The 16402-nt window shown below is 37.3% G+C and overlaps 1 protein-coding gene across 1 annotated transcript in view; it reads right to left on the reverse strand.

Annotated features, from left to right (window-relative positions):
• Positions 1 to 16402, reverse strand: part of AGTPBP1 (ATP/GTP binding protein 1) — a 175637-nt gene that overhangs the window by 63641 nt on the left and 95594 nt on the right. Inside the window, 1 exon segment of the mRNA XM_012640014.1 lies at positions 7280 to 7986. Within this exon segment, the coding sequence (XP_012495468.1) occupies positions 7280 to 7986 (707 nt within the window).

Raw genomic sequence — 16402 nt, forward strand, 5'->3', positions numbered from 1 at the left:
TTTCCTCATTTTGCTTTTGTCACAATTCTTCACCTACTTTTTAATTTAAAATTTCTTTAGAGGTAATATACTGACATTGTACAAAAATCAAATATGACATAAAAGCATAAAATGAAAAGTCTCACTTTCAACACAACCCATATCCTCCATTCACACAACCAGGTAACTACTTTTATTACTTTTATTCCAGATTTTATTTCATGAAAACATAAATATAGATTGCTTTTTTCTCTTTCTGATACTAAGTCTAGAATGTCATAAAACAAGCACCTTGTTATTTCATTTAATAATACATCATATAGCTCTTTCCATCAGGGCATAGAGAACTTTTTGTTTTTCAACCACTGTATATTATTCATAGAATGGATATACTATAATTTATTTAACTAGTCTCTGACTGACAAGCATTTGTTTCCAATCTCAAAACAATACTGCAATAAAAAACTTTAAACATCGTTTCATACATATGCAAATTATGTTTGTGTGCTCGCATACATGCGTGATTTATGAGATAAATACATAAACTCCCAGATGTCGGATTAACATGTCAAAGGAAATATGTAGACACTGTCAGACTGCCCTCCATAAGGGGTATTATCAATTAACATTCCCTACCTCAATATATGATAATGTTTGTTTTTCTATAGCCTCATCAATAGAATGTGCTGTTAAAAGTAGATTTTAGCCCATATGATATGTGGGAAATGATAGCATTTCTCTTATTTTGAGTGAAGCTGAACATGTTTTTGTGGGTAAGAGTCACTTATTTCCTTTTTCTTATTTTTCATTTTTGTTTTATTTTGATGAATGTATTTTTGGAAAATACCTTAAGTGCTTTCTAAAACAGGCATACTATACATACTAATATATACTATGTAATATTATATTAGTAATCTATAATAAAACATACATTATAAAATATAGTTGGGTTTAAGACATATGAAAAAAATGGGAAAAATTAATTAAAACGCTAATAGTGGTTATCTCTGGGTATGTGGAAAAAAGTGACCTTTCTTTTTTCTTTTTCTCATGTTCTAATTTTATGAAATATGAAAACAGAAAAAAATGCACCAAAAATGCTGATCATACTTTAAAATAACAGATGAGTTTCATTTTAATTTTTAAATTAAACTTAAAATATGAGTTTTAAGAAGTAATCATCAGTACGTATTTATAATTTTTTTAAATGTTAGTGTGTGATCTACATTGAAATATGAATGTTATAATGGACTGTTTCCCTTCCAAATGAAGTACAGAGTTTTGTTTTGTTTTGTTTTGAGACAGGGTCTTGCTTTGTTGCCTGAGCTACAGTGCAGTGGCATGATCATAGCTCAATGCAACCTGAAACTCCTGGGCTCAAGTGATCCTCCTGCCTCAGCCTCCCAAGTAGCTGGAACTACAGGCACACACCACCATGGCCAGCTAATTTTTCTATTTTTAGTGGAGGCGGAGTCTCACCATGTTGTTCAGGCTAGTTTCAAACCCCTGGCCTCGAAAGATCCTACCACGTTGGCCTCCCAAAGTGCTATGATTAGAGGCGTGAGCCACCATGGCTGGCCTTAATGAAGTTTCATTCATTTTATACTGAACTTTCTTTTATTAATAAAAAGATCAGTGACTGCACATAAGAATGATAGCTACATAGCAGAAATTCAAAATAACGGTATTTTCACTGGATAATTTTAAGGAGTCTAATGCTTCCTTTTTAACAGTAACTCCTCATTAATTTTGACATCATTAATTTACAACGCTACTGCATTCAGAAAGGGACAGGGCTAAAGTTGGCAAAAAATTCACAAGATGTTCACCATTTGCTCAAAAAATAAAATGCAGAAGATTAGGCAAATAAGATAAGCAAACTAGAATGAACATCCTGAATGTATTCTAAAATATAAGCATTTCTGAGTATTTCAGAAATACCTATTACCTGGCCCATATTTGATATTTTATCACAAATATAGAACCCATAAAGCCTTCAGGCTAGCTACAGGAGTCAGCAAACTTTTCCCATAAAGTGCCAGATAGTAAATATTTTAGGCTTTACAGGCTATATGGTCTATGTCACAACCATTCAGCTCTGCCATTGTAGCACATAAACAGCCATAGATAATACATTAAAAAACAAACATGGCTGTGTTCTAATAAAATGTTATTTGTGGACACAAATATGAATTTCATATAATTTTCATGTGCCACAAAATATTATTTTCTTTTGAATTGTTTTACACATTTAAACATGTAAAAACCATTTTTAGTTCATAGGCTGAATTTAAACAGGCAGTAGGGCTGGATTTGGCACAGAGGCCATAGTTTGCCAAGCATGATCTAGGTGAATGACTGCCACATTTTTTTAATTATGACAAACAAATAAGAAACACATTTCAGAAAGGGAGGGAGGCAAGAGGTGTGTGTGAAACAAAAGGATTATGAAACAATACTTAGCTGTACAACATATGACACACTATTATTTTCTCTCTTTTTTTTTTTTTATTTCAGCATATTATGGGGGTACAGATGTTTAGGTTACGTATGTTGCCCTTGCCCCTCCCGCCAAGTCCAAGTTTCAAATATGTCCATCCTTCGGGTGGTGCGCATTGCACTCTTTGTGTATGCAAATACCCGTCCCCTCCTCCCCCCTCCCCCCTGCCCAACATCCAATAGATGTTATTCTTATATGTGCACTTATGTGTTGATCAGTTAATACCAATTTGATGGTGAGTACATGTGGTGCTTGTCTTTCCATTCTTGGGATACCTCACTTAGTAGAATGCGTTCCAGCTCTATCCAGGAGTATTTTCTCTCTTAATATTGGTTACTAATGGGTATCCACTCAAATTTGAAAAACACTGATATATTCTCCGCTTTTAGTTGAGAAGATTGGTACCTAGAGAAATAAGGTTTGCCCAAACACACACAGAGTTAGTGGGAGAGCCAAGTCTAGGACTTGCTTTTCAGAGAGCATCCTGCCAAGATGTCTCGCCACATCATAAGCCTCCCTACCCTCAACAAGTCTAATCCAATTGTCCAAGTATTTCTGCTACATGCATTTGTCCTTCCAGTCTCAAATTAATGTTACTTGAAGGAACAAATAATTCTGAATAGTTTTCTACCAAGTATTCAAAAATAATGGGTAAAAAAAGCAAAAAGAGAGAGAAGATGCTTTGAGGTATCCACCTTTAAGCCTTGGGACTACCTTGCTCACAACTTCCACATAAACACTTGACAAATACAGTTGGCTCTTGAACAACATAGGTTTGAACTTTGCAGGTTCACTTATACATGGATTTTCTTCCACCTCTGCCAGCCCTGAGACAGCAAGACCAATCTCTCCTCTTCCTCCTCTTCCTCAGCCTACTCAACGTAAGCACAATGAGGATAAAGACCTTTACGATGATCCACTTCCACTTAATGAAGAGTAAATATATTTTCTCTTCCTTATGATTTTTTAAATAACATTTTCTTTTCTCTAGCTTTATTGTAAGAATACAGTATGTAACACATATATGAAATAAGTGTTACTCAATTGTTTATGGTATCGGTACATCTTCCAGTCAACAGCAAGCTATCAGTAGTTAAATTTGGGGAGAATCAAAATTTTCGACTGCACAAAGATCAGTGCCCCTAACCCTTGCACTGTTGAAGGGTCAACTGTACCTGCAAAAAGTATATAAAATTAGGAGAGAAAAGGCAGTAACTTTCAAATATCAAAGTGCTGTTATCTACTATAAATTTGTAAACATTTTAAAAATATTTTGTTTTTTGCTGTAGTTTTAGCTAAAACAATTATATTGGGGGGCAGGTCCTATACATCTAAGTAATAAAGAGAATCATATTATTTCACTCGAAAATGAAACTTCATCCTCATCAATGCAATCGTTCTCAGGGCTGCAACTCCATAGTGAAATACAGTTGTATTCCTGCCTCATATCAAAACTTATATCTGATACCCATGGAAATTCTGACAAATATGATATGAAAATAGAATTATGATAGATATGATAAAAGGTGTTCTGTACAACATAGGGTATACAAATCAAACTTGTAACAGTTACCATCACACAAAATATATGATGATGAGACATTAGCAGATAACGATTTTAGATTGCTTCAGAATTTATGACTTATTTCTGTAGCAATAAATTAGAAGCCATCTTCATTAAGGTCATGAAAACCAATGGGAAAAAAGAAATACATCTCTGAAACTTCTGGAGCGACATGGATCACTCAATCCTCAAAAGTGATTTGGAGTCCAGCCCTGTTTTTCTCACTGGAATTTTCCAAAAGCAAACACAGGTAATAGAGTTTTAAATTCTGGGTTTTCTGTGTCTATTTCCTTAAGCTCCATCTCCTCCACGCTTTAATCTGCATACCAACACATCAACCTTTAAAACACATGCACCAATTCTCATTTACCTTTTGATCTTTCATCATGCTATTTACCTCAGGGTATCAAAAATATATCTTAAAGCTTTGTTTTGAATAACAGACAGACTCAGTGGTACATTACACTATGTACACAGGCAGTAAAAAAAAATCAGTTACATCAGGAAAAAGTCCTATAGGTGGCCTAATATAAGGAATAAGTTGGATTCTAATTTGCAGATTAGACGCAGGACAATTCCAAGGTCAGAGTTTCAGAAACAAGCTGAGAGAACTCAACATAAACACCAAAAGATAGGAGAAGGTTGGAGAAGAGCCACAGTAATTCCCTGTCTGTATAAATTCCTCCACCATCGGACAGGCTCAGTCCTGTGTAGAGAGGAAGTGGAGGCTGGGACCATGGATGGATCAATATTCTCTGAAAACCAAGCAATCCAGGCAAAGACAAAGCCCAACATCAGAAACAGCTGCTCAAAGAGAACAGAGGTCACCAGGGCTGAGGGTGGTAGCTCCTCACTTGCAGTAAAGACATTTTAAGGATTCACAGAGGTATGGCAGCTAGTCATAGCCATCATACGTTTACCTTCAGTAAAGCTATACTTAATCATTAAGTTTCTTTATATACTGATGTCTACAGAGGTATCAACTGCACAGGATTAGCCTTGGTTATCAAATGTTGCTCAGAGACTGTTTGGCAAAAATAGATGTCCTTTATTAACATAAATGGGTAAAATACTTAAATAAGAGTCTTGACTGATGAAAACTTTCATAGCATGAAGTCTGTGAGGGGAAATAAGAGAGTTCCTTGGTGGTCAGAATTAAGGCTAAAATCAGAGGCTTACACGATAGTTATGCCTCTATTCTCCAGTCCTTCCTTCTAACCTTACCTTGGGTATTACAGGCTAGTCAGAAGAGAAAATACTTTCAGTTTAAGGCAACGTAATTTTAAAAAACTTGCTTTCAGGCCTCAAAAAGCACTTAAAATTCAGGAATTGCCTTCTATAGTCAAGATGACATGTTTGAAGAGGTAAAGAGCCTAAGAGATGATGCTGAAAAGAAGAAATATCGAGTTGCTGCCTGATTCTCTCTCACTCCGAGTGTGTCAGTTCAGGTCCTTCAAAAAGCAGATGCCAAGACACAATGAGGCGTGCTCCTGTGGGCCTCTCCTAAGGGGAAACTTGGAAGAAAAACGAGTGGCACAGAGTTTATCCCCATCACTGCAATTGTTCTCACGGCCGCAACTCCTCATCTCCATCCTCCAGTAATCTATCAGCTATCGCCTCAGCTATCGCCTCTGCAGGTCTTAATAACTTACCTGATTAAGTGACCCAAACTTTCATTGCTGAGGAGTCGGAGCCCCTGGGAATCATATCATTCTCATTCCAGGGTGGCTGTGATGTGTCCATTCACAGTTAAAATTAAGCAAAGGAATAGCAAGAAGCAAATAAATGGGTTGCCTGAGTTCCAAGCTGCTGCCATTATGCAAAAGCAACCCTACCTCCTTCAGCTGATGTGGGTCAATCACTTGTGTTAAGTTAGTAAGGCCTCTCCACACTTGCTGGTCCCAGAGTCAAGGAGTTTAAAGTACACAGTTGGCAACCACAGTCTGTAGTTATATTGTACCCTTGCTGTGTCCCCTGTGGTAAGACTGCACCCACTTTGAGGACCAGGACTTCTAAAACTGTAGAGCCCAGAGGTGTAAAGATAGAAAACGCAAAGTCCCCCAGTGGGATACTGGAAGCTACAGTATAGGGCCACTTCTGTTCCTACCTGCTGGTTCCCAGACCCAAGTATTCTTTCTACTGGGGATACAGAACTATGCAAAAGTTTCCAAGTTAGCGTACATACTTCATCCTGAAAGATCACAACCCATCCATGCAGAGCATTTCCTCTGAGTTAGAGCTTCTCCTGGGCCTTAGAAGGCCATTTCAAACTCCATCAGGACAGCTGCCTCTGGATGGTGCTGTCTCTGATACAGTAGATGACCTGGCACAGAGCCACTCCCATGTATCAGTCCCAAGAAAGTCCCCTGTTCTAATGCTATGTTGTGTGGGACTCCACATCTGTGGATCAAGAAACCAATGGGTAGCACTAAACATACACTAAGTTACCAAGTAAAAATGAAGAATTATCTAAGATCCCACAGAAAAAATAAATAAAACACATTGTTGTCTTAAAGGAGCTTAGTGTAAGGAGAATCAAATACCCACAGCAAGGTCTTCTTTGTCCATTACATACTATACTCATACTCATAACAAGGGTATACAAATTTTTTTTTAGATACTGATAAGCCATCATCACAAAACCTTAACCACAATCACCAAAACTAGTCCAGATACACCAAAAAAGATATTTTCATGAGCCAAATATTCACTAGTTGGCAATATATTAGTCATAATATCTAATCTTGGCAATATTTAATAACCTTAGTTACTACTTTTATGAATCCCAAATTTTTACATTGTATATTTCCAATTAAAATATCACATTTTAAAACAAAAGACTGCCCATATTCCTTTATTTATAGCCTATTTTTAAATCATATACCCAAATCAAGTTCAAATGAAAAATTACCAAATTAATATTGCTAAGATAATTTTTATTCAAAGATGATTAAATAATCTGCTTTCATATTTTGAGATTCAGTCTATACAGAAAATTTCCAAATTATCAGGCCTACTATTCTGGCTTCATTTGAATAAGTAATGAGCTTGAGAAAATAAAGTAAACCCATGAGGACAATTTCAAACAATGCACAATTTCCAAAGCAGAATACAAAAATACAGAAACTTTAATTCAGAATAATTTTCTTCCTAAATTCCCTAAGTAATTTTTTTTAAGTATGTTTCATATCTTGACAATAGTCTTATTTAGAAGGAGGAAGAAATCTGTAACTTACCTTTGTACACCATAGGGCCTTTCTAAAATAGGCTCTTTGAATGGAGGTGGAATGTGACCAAAATAATCAGGATAAGCCACCTCTGAATATTCTGGGACAGACTTTGTATTTTTCACAACCTCAATATAGAGGTCTGGGTCATGGAGTGTTGGTCCATCAGGTACTTCAACTGATGCTTGTTCCACTGATGAATTAGATTCAGAATCTTCGTCATCTTCAGTTTCCACTCCAGTGCAGCAAAGCTTCCCTAGCTGAACTGTTCTTCCCTCAAACAGAACATTTCCACAAGTAGCCAAGTGAGGACAAGCTTTGGTGCACGTAAAGACAGTAAGAGGGAGACCGTGGTCCTTCTTCATTCCTGTAGCAAAGCCTGGGGTGGTCTGAGAAGGAATATTCTGCAATGTAATTCGGTCTAAGGCCTTCACAATATCATTGTTTAGGCCATGGGCTGATGAAGTAGTTCTATTTTGATCACCCAGCTGCTGTTGTAATGTTCTGTCATTATCTTTAATATCTTCTTTTGCTGGATCCACAAGGGTAGCTTTCTTATCACCTTTCGGAGATCCATTCTCCTTCATTGCAAGTCCTTTTCTTAAATTGCCTGAATTCCCAGATGCTTCCTCTCCTGCCGTAGGAACAATAATAGGACCATGTACTTTTCCCTCGAATACAAAAGGTTTTGGTTCTTTGGAGATTAAATCATAGTCCTTTGAAAATAAAAGATATGTTTAACCTTTTTATCTAGAAATGTTAACACATATTAACAAAACTAAGATCGTATGTATTTTATATGCTGCTTCAGAAACCTAACATTTGAAAATATTAAAGATGGATAAAAATAGTTATGTTTTAATTTCACTAAGACAAAATATTTAACCACTATAAAATTCATAACATTTACTTTACCTTTCCTATTATAAAAATAATGTCTATATATCACAGAAATATGAGAAATTTTAGAAAACTAGAAAGACATTAAAATAATCCAAAATGCTATTAGGGACTACAACTAAAATGTTACTCATTAATTCAACAATATTATAGAGTATCCGTTTTGTGCAATATTTACCAAGTATGTATTTTGTGCCAAACCCTGTTTCAGGCCTTAACACAGGTCTTAGCTTAAGATTTATCGGTTTAAAAAAAAAAAACACAACTCTCCCCTTTTGCAGTTTACATTCTTATAGTAGATGTAAGGGAAAGTACTGTCAATACAAGTAATAAACATGATATAAATATATTCTACAGAACATAAGAAGGATAAAGTGCTATAGCAAAAGGGGGGGTGCATAATGTCAACTGGGAGTGCCAGGGGAGGAGAGGTGGGTGGCAATTCTAAATGCCATTAGCTAGAGAGCCTCACTGAGCTGGTAAAAGCAAAGACTTTAAGAAGGCGAGGGGAGCATGAGGGGAGCATTCCAGGCAGAGAGGACTGCCGGCGCATAGGCCCAGCGTGGGAGAATGCTTGGGGTATTCAAAGAACAGCAAGGTTAGGATGGTTGGAACAGAATAAGCAAGACGAACTGCAAGAGGCAAAAGAGGGCCAGGTATGGGAGGACCTGATAAGCTATAAGATTTTTTTTTTTTTTTTTTACTTTGAATGAGATTGAGAGCCATGGGAGGGAGGAGTGTCATGACATGATTTATGTTTGAAAAATAATATGCTACACCAGAGTTTCTTAACAATAGCAGAAATTTTGGGACATATCATTATTTGTTGTTTGGCTTTGTATTTTGGGTGCAGACGAGCACTGTTTTACGCACTGCAGGATATTTAGCAGCACCACTAGCCTCTACCCACTAGAAGACAGTGGCACACCACCCCACCCCGCTATTTGTGAAAACCAAGAATATCTCCAGACATTGTCAAATGTCTGCTGGGAGGCAAAATCAACCCAGTTGAGAACTATTACTATGATTCTCTTCTGGAACAGAATCAGGAAGGGAGAGTAGAAGCAGAGAGACAATTAAGAGTCTGTTGCAGTAATCCAGGAAACTTGATAAGAAGTAGTTGGATTCTGAACATATTGTAGAACCAAAATGATAACCTAATAAACCAGATAAAGGGTAGAATGTGCAGAAAGAGGTCACAGATGACACCAAAGTGTTTGCCTGAACAAATGGAAAAGCACCAGCATCAGTTTAGCTCTGAACATGTTATGTGTGAGCTATCCACATACAAATAGAGATGTACAGTAGGACAGCTGGTTGTGAGTCCAGAATTCAGAAGAAAACTCTATGCAGAATATATAAATTTGGGAGTCATTAGCATACAGATATTATTCCAAGCCAGTAGACTGCAAATCATCAATGGAAAGAAACAGAGAAGATCAAAAACTGAGCCTTGGGGTACCGTAATCTTAAGAGGCTGGGGAGATAAAAATGAAACATAAAAGGAGATGAAGAAGGACGTCAGTCTAAAAAGATGAAAACCAGGAAAGAAAAGTGTCCTGAAAGCCAAGTTCAAAAAAAGGATGTTGCTTATAGGTAAAGTAGACTTCTCTTTTTATACTTTTAGAAGTATTTTTATGTCAATATAAGATTCTATAAAGGAAATATGCCACAATTGATTTAACCATTCTCCTACTCTGGGCATTAAATCCTTTACAGAATAAGGAATGACTTAAACAAACAGATAAATAAAGTGTATATTTGAGCTATTTCCAAAATTTTGCTTTTATAAAGAACTCTGCAATGAAAATCTTGTTGCAAAATGTTTTTGCTTTGTTTAGGATGATTTCCTAAGTACTGAAATGGAATTACAGGATCAGATATTATAATCAATTTTAATGCTTAATACAAACTGCCCAAATATTCTCCAAAAATATTTGTATTACTGTATGTACCCAGTAACTGTATGTGAGAATATCTTCCTTGACAACATTATGTACTACAGTTTTTAAAAATGTTTTCTGAAGTGGCAAATAAGAAATATCACCTTACTACTACTTTAATTTGCATTTCTTTAACTACTAAAAAGCAAACAATTTTCTACATGTTTGTTAATCAGCTGCAATTCTCCATAGGTAACTTGTTTGTTTTTAGAATACAGGGCTTTTCCTTGTTTTTTGGCATAAATTTTCACATAAAATAGATGTACACAGACACATACACTAATCCTCTAGCTAACCCATTTTTGCAAATATTTTTCTGGATTTGTAATTTTTCTTTTAATTTAGATTAACTTCCTTACACATATTACATAGTCAAAATTAAGAATCTTTGCCTTTGTAACTCATTCCTTGAATGTCCACTGTACAAAAACCAAAGATTCAAAGATGATTCACACCAGCGTTTCATGGGATCACAGGCTGGTGGCTTACACAGGCAGGCTGGACCCGGTGCCTCCTGGACACATGAATGGTGCAGGAAGATGCAGGGGAGAGGTCTCGGTCCCAAACTCAGGTGGTGAGGAAACCCTCCCAGATATATCCAATGGGAGAGTGTGAAGGGGTGCTGAGGAACAGGGATCTGTGAGTGTGCCCATCCCCTACCTGGGTTGGAGAACCACCATATTGGATAGGGGTGTGCACTCAAAGTGAATTAGCCTAGCCCCTGGTTCCCATGACAACCAAATGCCTCAGGTGTGCCAGCTGAATGGGAGCAGCAGCCCCTCCCCCCACTAATTACAAAAGGGAGTATAGCTTGAGCCAAGAAACTGGGGAGTGGCCACTTCTCCCATCCCCCTAATAGAAGCACCTGTGAATAGAGAGGCTTACCTCACTACCCTTGGGGTCCTGTAGTGGAACAGGAGTGCACAACTGGGGAGCCCCCTACCCACCAGAGGATGGCACAGATACACACTAGTGGGTCAGACACATGGACTGAGGGATAGTTCAAGAGCCGGTCTCAAGAGGTGAAGGAATTCATGCGGTCTGATCTGATGGGAGAATGCTGTGGAGTTCCAGGGCACAAACATGGAGGACGCTCACCCCATCCCACAAAGAAACTATGCTAGTTGACAAGAGTGCAAAGAGCCCAGCCACGGGTCATAGCACTCAAGTGATTAGGCCTGAGCCTTGGGAGCAGCCTTCGGGGCTTGGAGAGATTACCCTAAACTTCATACCACCAGATCCCCCTAGTGGCTGGATAAGCAACTTCTGAATCTCGCTGAGGCTTTGCAAAGCCTCTCAGGCTCTCAAAATCCAGCCACAGTGGAGTAGAGATCAAGCAACCCCGGGGAGCTACAGGGTCCCTCCTAAAGCTAGGGGCATTTGTGTGTCCCACCTGGGGAACCAGAGCTTACCAAGGGTACAAAAACACATCTGGGAAGCTGGCTTTTCCAAGCAAACTTCAGTCAATGATGGGGAACAAACACAGCTAAGCATAGCACCCTTCAAATCAAACAAACAAGGAGCAGCTGATTCATACTCACAAGTCCAACCTACCATCTTTGAGATTAAGCTAGGAGGCCTAACTCACTACACACTGTTGGGAAAAGGTGAAGACAGCAGGTCAGAGGTAACCGAAGAGGTTCATCAAACCCACTAGAACACCCCATAGAAAACTCAGGACCAGCACTCCTTTCCCTGGCACGCTCAGGGACTGATCTTCAGGGACTAGGAGACAGGCCTGTAAGCCAGGGTTAGCACCCCCAGGTCTCAATTGAGAGGCCAGATGAAAAGGAATCAGAAAAAGAACTCCAGAAACATTAAAAATCAGAGGAAAGGGACATCCCCAAAAGAAAACAATAACTCCTTACCAACGGATACCAGCCAAAATGAAAAGACTGAAATGACAAATGAAGAATTTTGAATACAGATTGTAAGGAAACTCAATGAAATACAAGATAAAATAGAAACCCAACACAAAGAAACCACAAGAACAATGCAGAAAATAAGTGAAAAATTCACTAAGTGAATATTTAAAAAAGCACACAGAACTTGTAGAAATGAAAAATTCATTCAAGGAAATACAAAACAGTGGAAGGCCTTAAGAATAGGCTATATCAGCCAGAAGAAAGAATCTCAAAGCTTAAAGACACTACTTTTGAGTTAAACAAGTCAGTCAAAGAGAAAGAACAGAGAAATAAGAAGAATGAACAAGGCCTATAAGAAATATGGGATTATGTAAAGAGGCCTAACATAAGAATCATAGGCATCCCTGAGGGCAAAGAAGAAAATACACAAGGGGTGGAAAACCTATCTGAGGGAATAATGAGGAAAATTTCCCAGGCCTTGCCAAAAATCTAGATACCCAGGTACAAGAAGCTCAAAGGACTCTGGGAGATTCACCACAAAGAGGTAAACACGATGACACATACTCATCAAACTGGCCAAAATAAATACGAAAGAGGAGCTCCTACAAGCTGTAAGGCGAAATCAAAGGTAACTTACAAAGGAAAATTCATCAAACTAACTGCAGACTGCTCAACTGAGACCTTTCAAGACAGAAAGGATTGGGACCCCATTCTCAGTCTTCTCAAACAGAATAATGGCCAGCCGAGAATTCTGTATCCTACAAAATTAAGTTTCTTATATGAAGGAGCAATAAAGACTTTTCAGACAAGCAAACACTGACAGAATTTCTTAAAACCAGACATGTCCTGAAGGAAGTACTCAGAACTGCATTATACACAGATCAGCACAATATACACCCACCAGTGTAAAATCGTCCAAAAACTAAAGGTCAGAACCCAGATACCACAATGGATCAAAAGGTAAAATAAACCAATAAAGTCCTACTCAACAGGATGAACAGAAATCCACCCCACTTATCAATTCTGTCAATAAATGTGAATGGCTTGAACTCCCCACTGAAGAAACACAAGGTGGCAGAATGGATAAAAAAAAACAAGCCAAGTATCTGCTGTTCCGGGAAACACATCTAACCAACAAGGACTCATTCAGATACAAGGTGAATGAATGGAAACAATATCAAATGCAAATGGAAACCAAAAGAAAGCTAGTGCAGCCATTATCATATCAGATAACACAGAATTCAAATCAACAAGAGTAAAGAAAGACAAATATGGTCATTATATAATGAAGGGAACAATTCAACAAGAAGACATAACAATTCTAAATATTTACACATCTAACATAGGTGTACCCAGATTCATAAAGCAAATCCTACTTGATATAAACAGCAGCACTGTAATAGCTTCAACACCCCACTGACAAAATAGGACAGATCCTTCAAGCAGAAAATAAACTAAGAACAAATAGACTTAAACGAGAATCTTAAACGGGAATCTAGAACAAATTGGCCTAACAGACATTTACAGAACATTCTATCCAAAAACTACTGAATGTACATTCTTCTCATCAGCTCATGGAACACTCTCTAAGACTCATCACATCCTAAGCCACAAAATAGGTCTCAACAAAATTAAAAAATAGAAATCATACCATGTATCTTCTCAGACCACAGTGGAATAAAATTAGAAATCAATTCCAACAGAAACACTCAACTCTACACAAAGCCACGGAAATTAGAAAACCTACTACTGAATGATTATTGGGTCAAGGAGGAAATTAACATGGAAATCAAAAGATTCTTTAATCTAAATGACAAATGGGACACAAGTTATCAAAATCTGTGGAGGTCAGCAAAAGCAGTCCTAAGAGGAAAATTCATTATCTTAAATGCCTACAACCAAAAGACAGAAAGATTACAAATCAACAATCTGATGAATTGTCTCAAGGAAGTGGAAAAGGAAGAGCAAACCAAACTCAAACCTAGCAGAAGAAATAACTAAGATCAGAACATAACTAAATGACATTGATAATAAAAGAATTATACAGAATATTAATGAAATAAAAAGTCGGTTCTTTGAAAAGATAAACAAAATTGACAGGCCTCTCGATAGATTAACCAGAAACAGAAAAGAGCTATAAGCTCAATCAGAAATTTAAAAGGAGATATTACTACTGATACCATGGAAATACAAAATATCATCTCTGAATATTACAAAAATCTCTATGCTCATAAACTTAATGTTGAGGAAATGTACAAATTCTTGGAAACACACAACCTTCCCCAGGCTCAATCACGAAGAAACATAGCTCCTGAACAGACCAACATCATGTATTGAAATTGAAGCAGCAATAAAAAAAACTCCCCCCAAAAAAAGTCCCATAACAAATGGTTTCACACTCAATTTTACCAGACCTACAAAGAAGAACTGGCACCTATACTGCAGAAATTATTTCATAACATCAGGAAGGAATGAATCCTCCACAACTCATTCTATAAAGCCAGTATCATCTTAATACTGAAGCTAGGAAAGGACACAGCAAAAAAAGAAATCTACAGATCAATATCCCTTACAAATACAGATGTAAAAATTCTCAATAAAATCCTAGCAAACTGAATTCAGCTTCACATCAAAAAAATAATCCACCACGACCAAGTGGGCTTCATCCCAGAGATGCAAGGATGGTTCAACATACACAAATCTATAAATGTGATTTACCATATAAACAGAAGCAAAAACAAAGACCATATGATTCTCTCAATAGACAAAGAAAAGGCATTTGACAAAACTCAGCACCCTTTTATAATAAGAATTCTTAGCAAAATAGGCATAGATGGAACATACCTTAAAATTATAAGAGCCATATAGGACAAACCCACAACCAACATCATACTGAATGGGGAAAAATTGAGAGCATTCCCATTTAGAACTGGAATCAGATAAGGTTGCCCACTACCATCACTCCTATTCAACATAGTGCTAGAAGTCCTAGCCAGAGCAAAGAGAAGGAAATCAAGGATATCCAAATGGGGATCCAAATCAGGAGCATTCACAAATACCAACAACAGTCAACCTGAGAATCAAATCAAAGATTCAATATCTTCCATAACAGCAACAAAGAAACTAAAATGCCTAGGAATATATTTAACCAAGGAGGTGAAAGACCTCTACAGGGAGAACTACGAACCACTGATGAAGGAAATCACAAAGGATGTAAACAAATGGAAGAACATGTCATGCTCATGGATCAGCAGAATAAACATTGTCAAAAAGTCTGTACTACCCAAAGTGATTTACAGATTCAATGCAATCCTCATTAAAATACAAATGTCATTTTTCACAAATCTAGAAAAAATAATTCTATGCTTTGTATGCAACCAAAAAAGACCCTGAATAGCCAAAGCAACCTGAAGCAAAAAGAACAAGTTGGGGGGCATCACTTTACCAGACTTCAAACTATACCACAAGGCTACAGTAACCAAAACAGCAGGGTACTGGCACAAAAACAGAGACATAGATCAATGGATCAGAAGAGAGAACTCCGATGTAAAACCACCCTCATATTGCCATCTGATCTTTGACAAAACAGACAACATGTACTGTGGAAAAGAATCCCTGTTCAATAAATGGTACTGGGAAAATTGGATAGTCACATGTAGAAAACTGAAACAGGATCCACATCTCTCATCACTCACAAAAATTAATTCAAGATGGATAACAGTCTTAAACCTAAGGCATAAAACTATAAGAATTTTAGAAGAAGAGGTCATAAAAACTTTTCTAGACATCGGCCTAGGCAAACAATTTATGAAGAAACTTCAAAGGCAATCGCAGCAACAACAAAAATAAATAAATGGGACCTGATCAAATTAAAAAGCTTCCGCACAGCCAAGGAAACAATAAATACAGTGAATAGACAGCGTACAGAATGGGAAAAAAATCTGCATATCATATATCTGATAAAGGGCTAATAATCACAATCTACAAAGAACTTAAGCAAATCAGCAAGAAGAAATCAAACAACCCCATTAAAAAGTGGGCAAAAGACATGAACAGAAGCTTTCAAAAGATAGACTAATGGCCAATACACAGAAAAAATGCTCAACATCTCTAATCATCAGGGAAATGCAAATCAAAACCACAATGAGATATCACCTAACTCCAGTGAGAATGGCTTTTATCAAAAAGTCCCATAACAATAGATGCTGGTGTGAATGCTGAGAGAAAGGAACACTTATACACTGTGGGTGAGACTGAAAACTAGTACAACCTCTATGGAAAGTAGTATGGATATACCTCAAAGAACTAAAGTAGACCTACTGCTTGATGCAGCAATCCTACTATTGGGTATTTACTCAAAGGGAAAAAAATCATTTTATCAAAAAGACACTTGCGGCCGGGCGCGGTGGCTCACGCCTGTAATC

Source organism: Propithecus coquereli, unplaced genomic scaffold (genome assembly GCF_000956105.1).
Source record: "Propithecus coquereli isolate 6110/MARCELLA unplaced genomic scaffold, Pcoq_1.0 Scaffold147, whole genome shotgun sequence".
In the NCBI taxonomy this organism is placed as follows: Eukaryota; Metazoa; Chordata; class Mammalia; order Primates; family Indriidae; genus Propithecus; species Propithecus coquereli.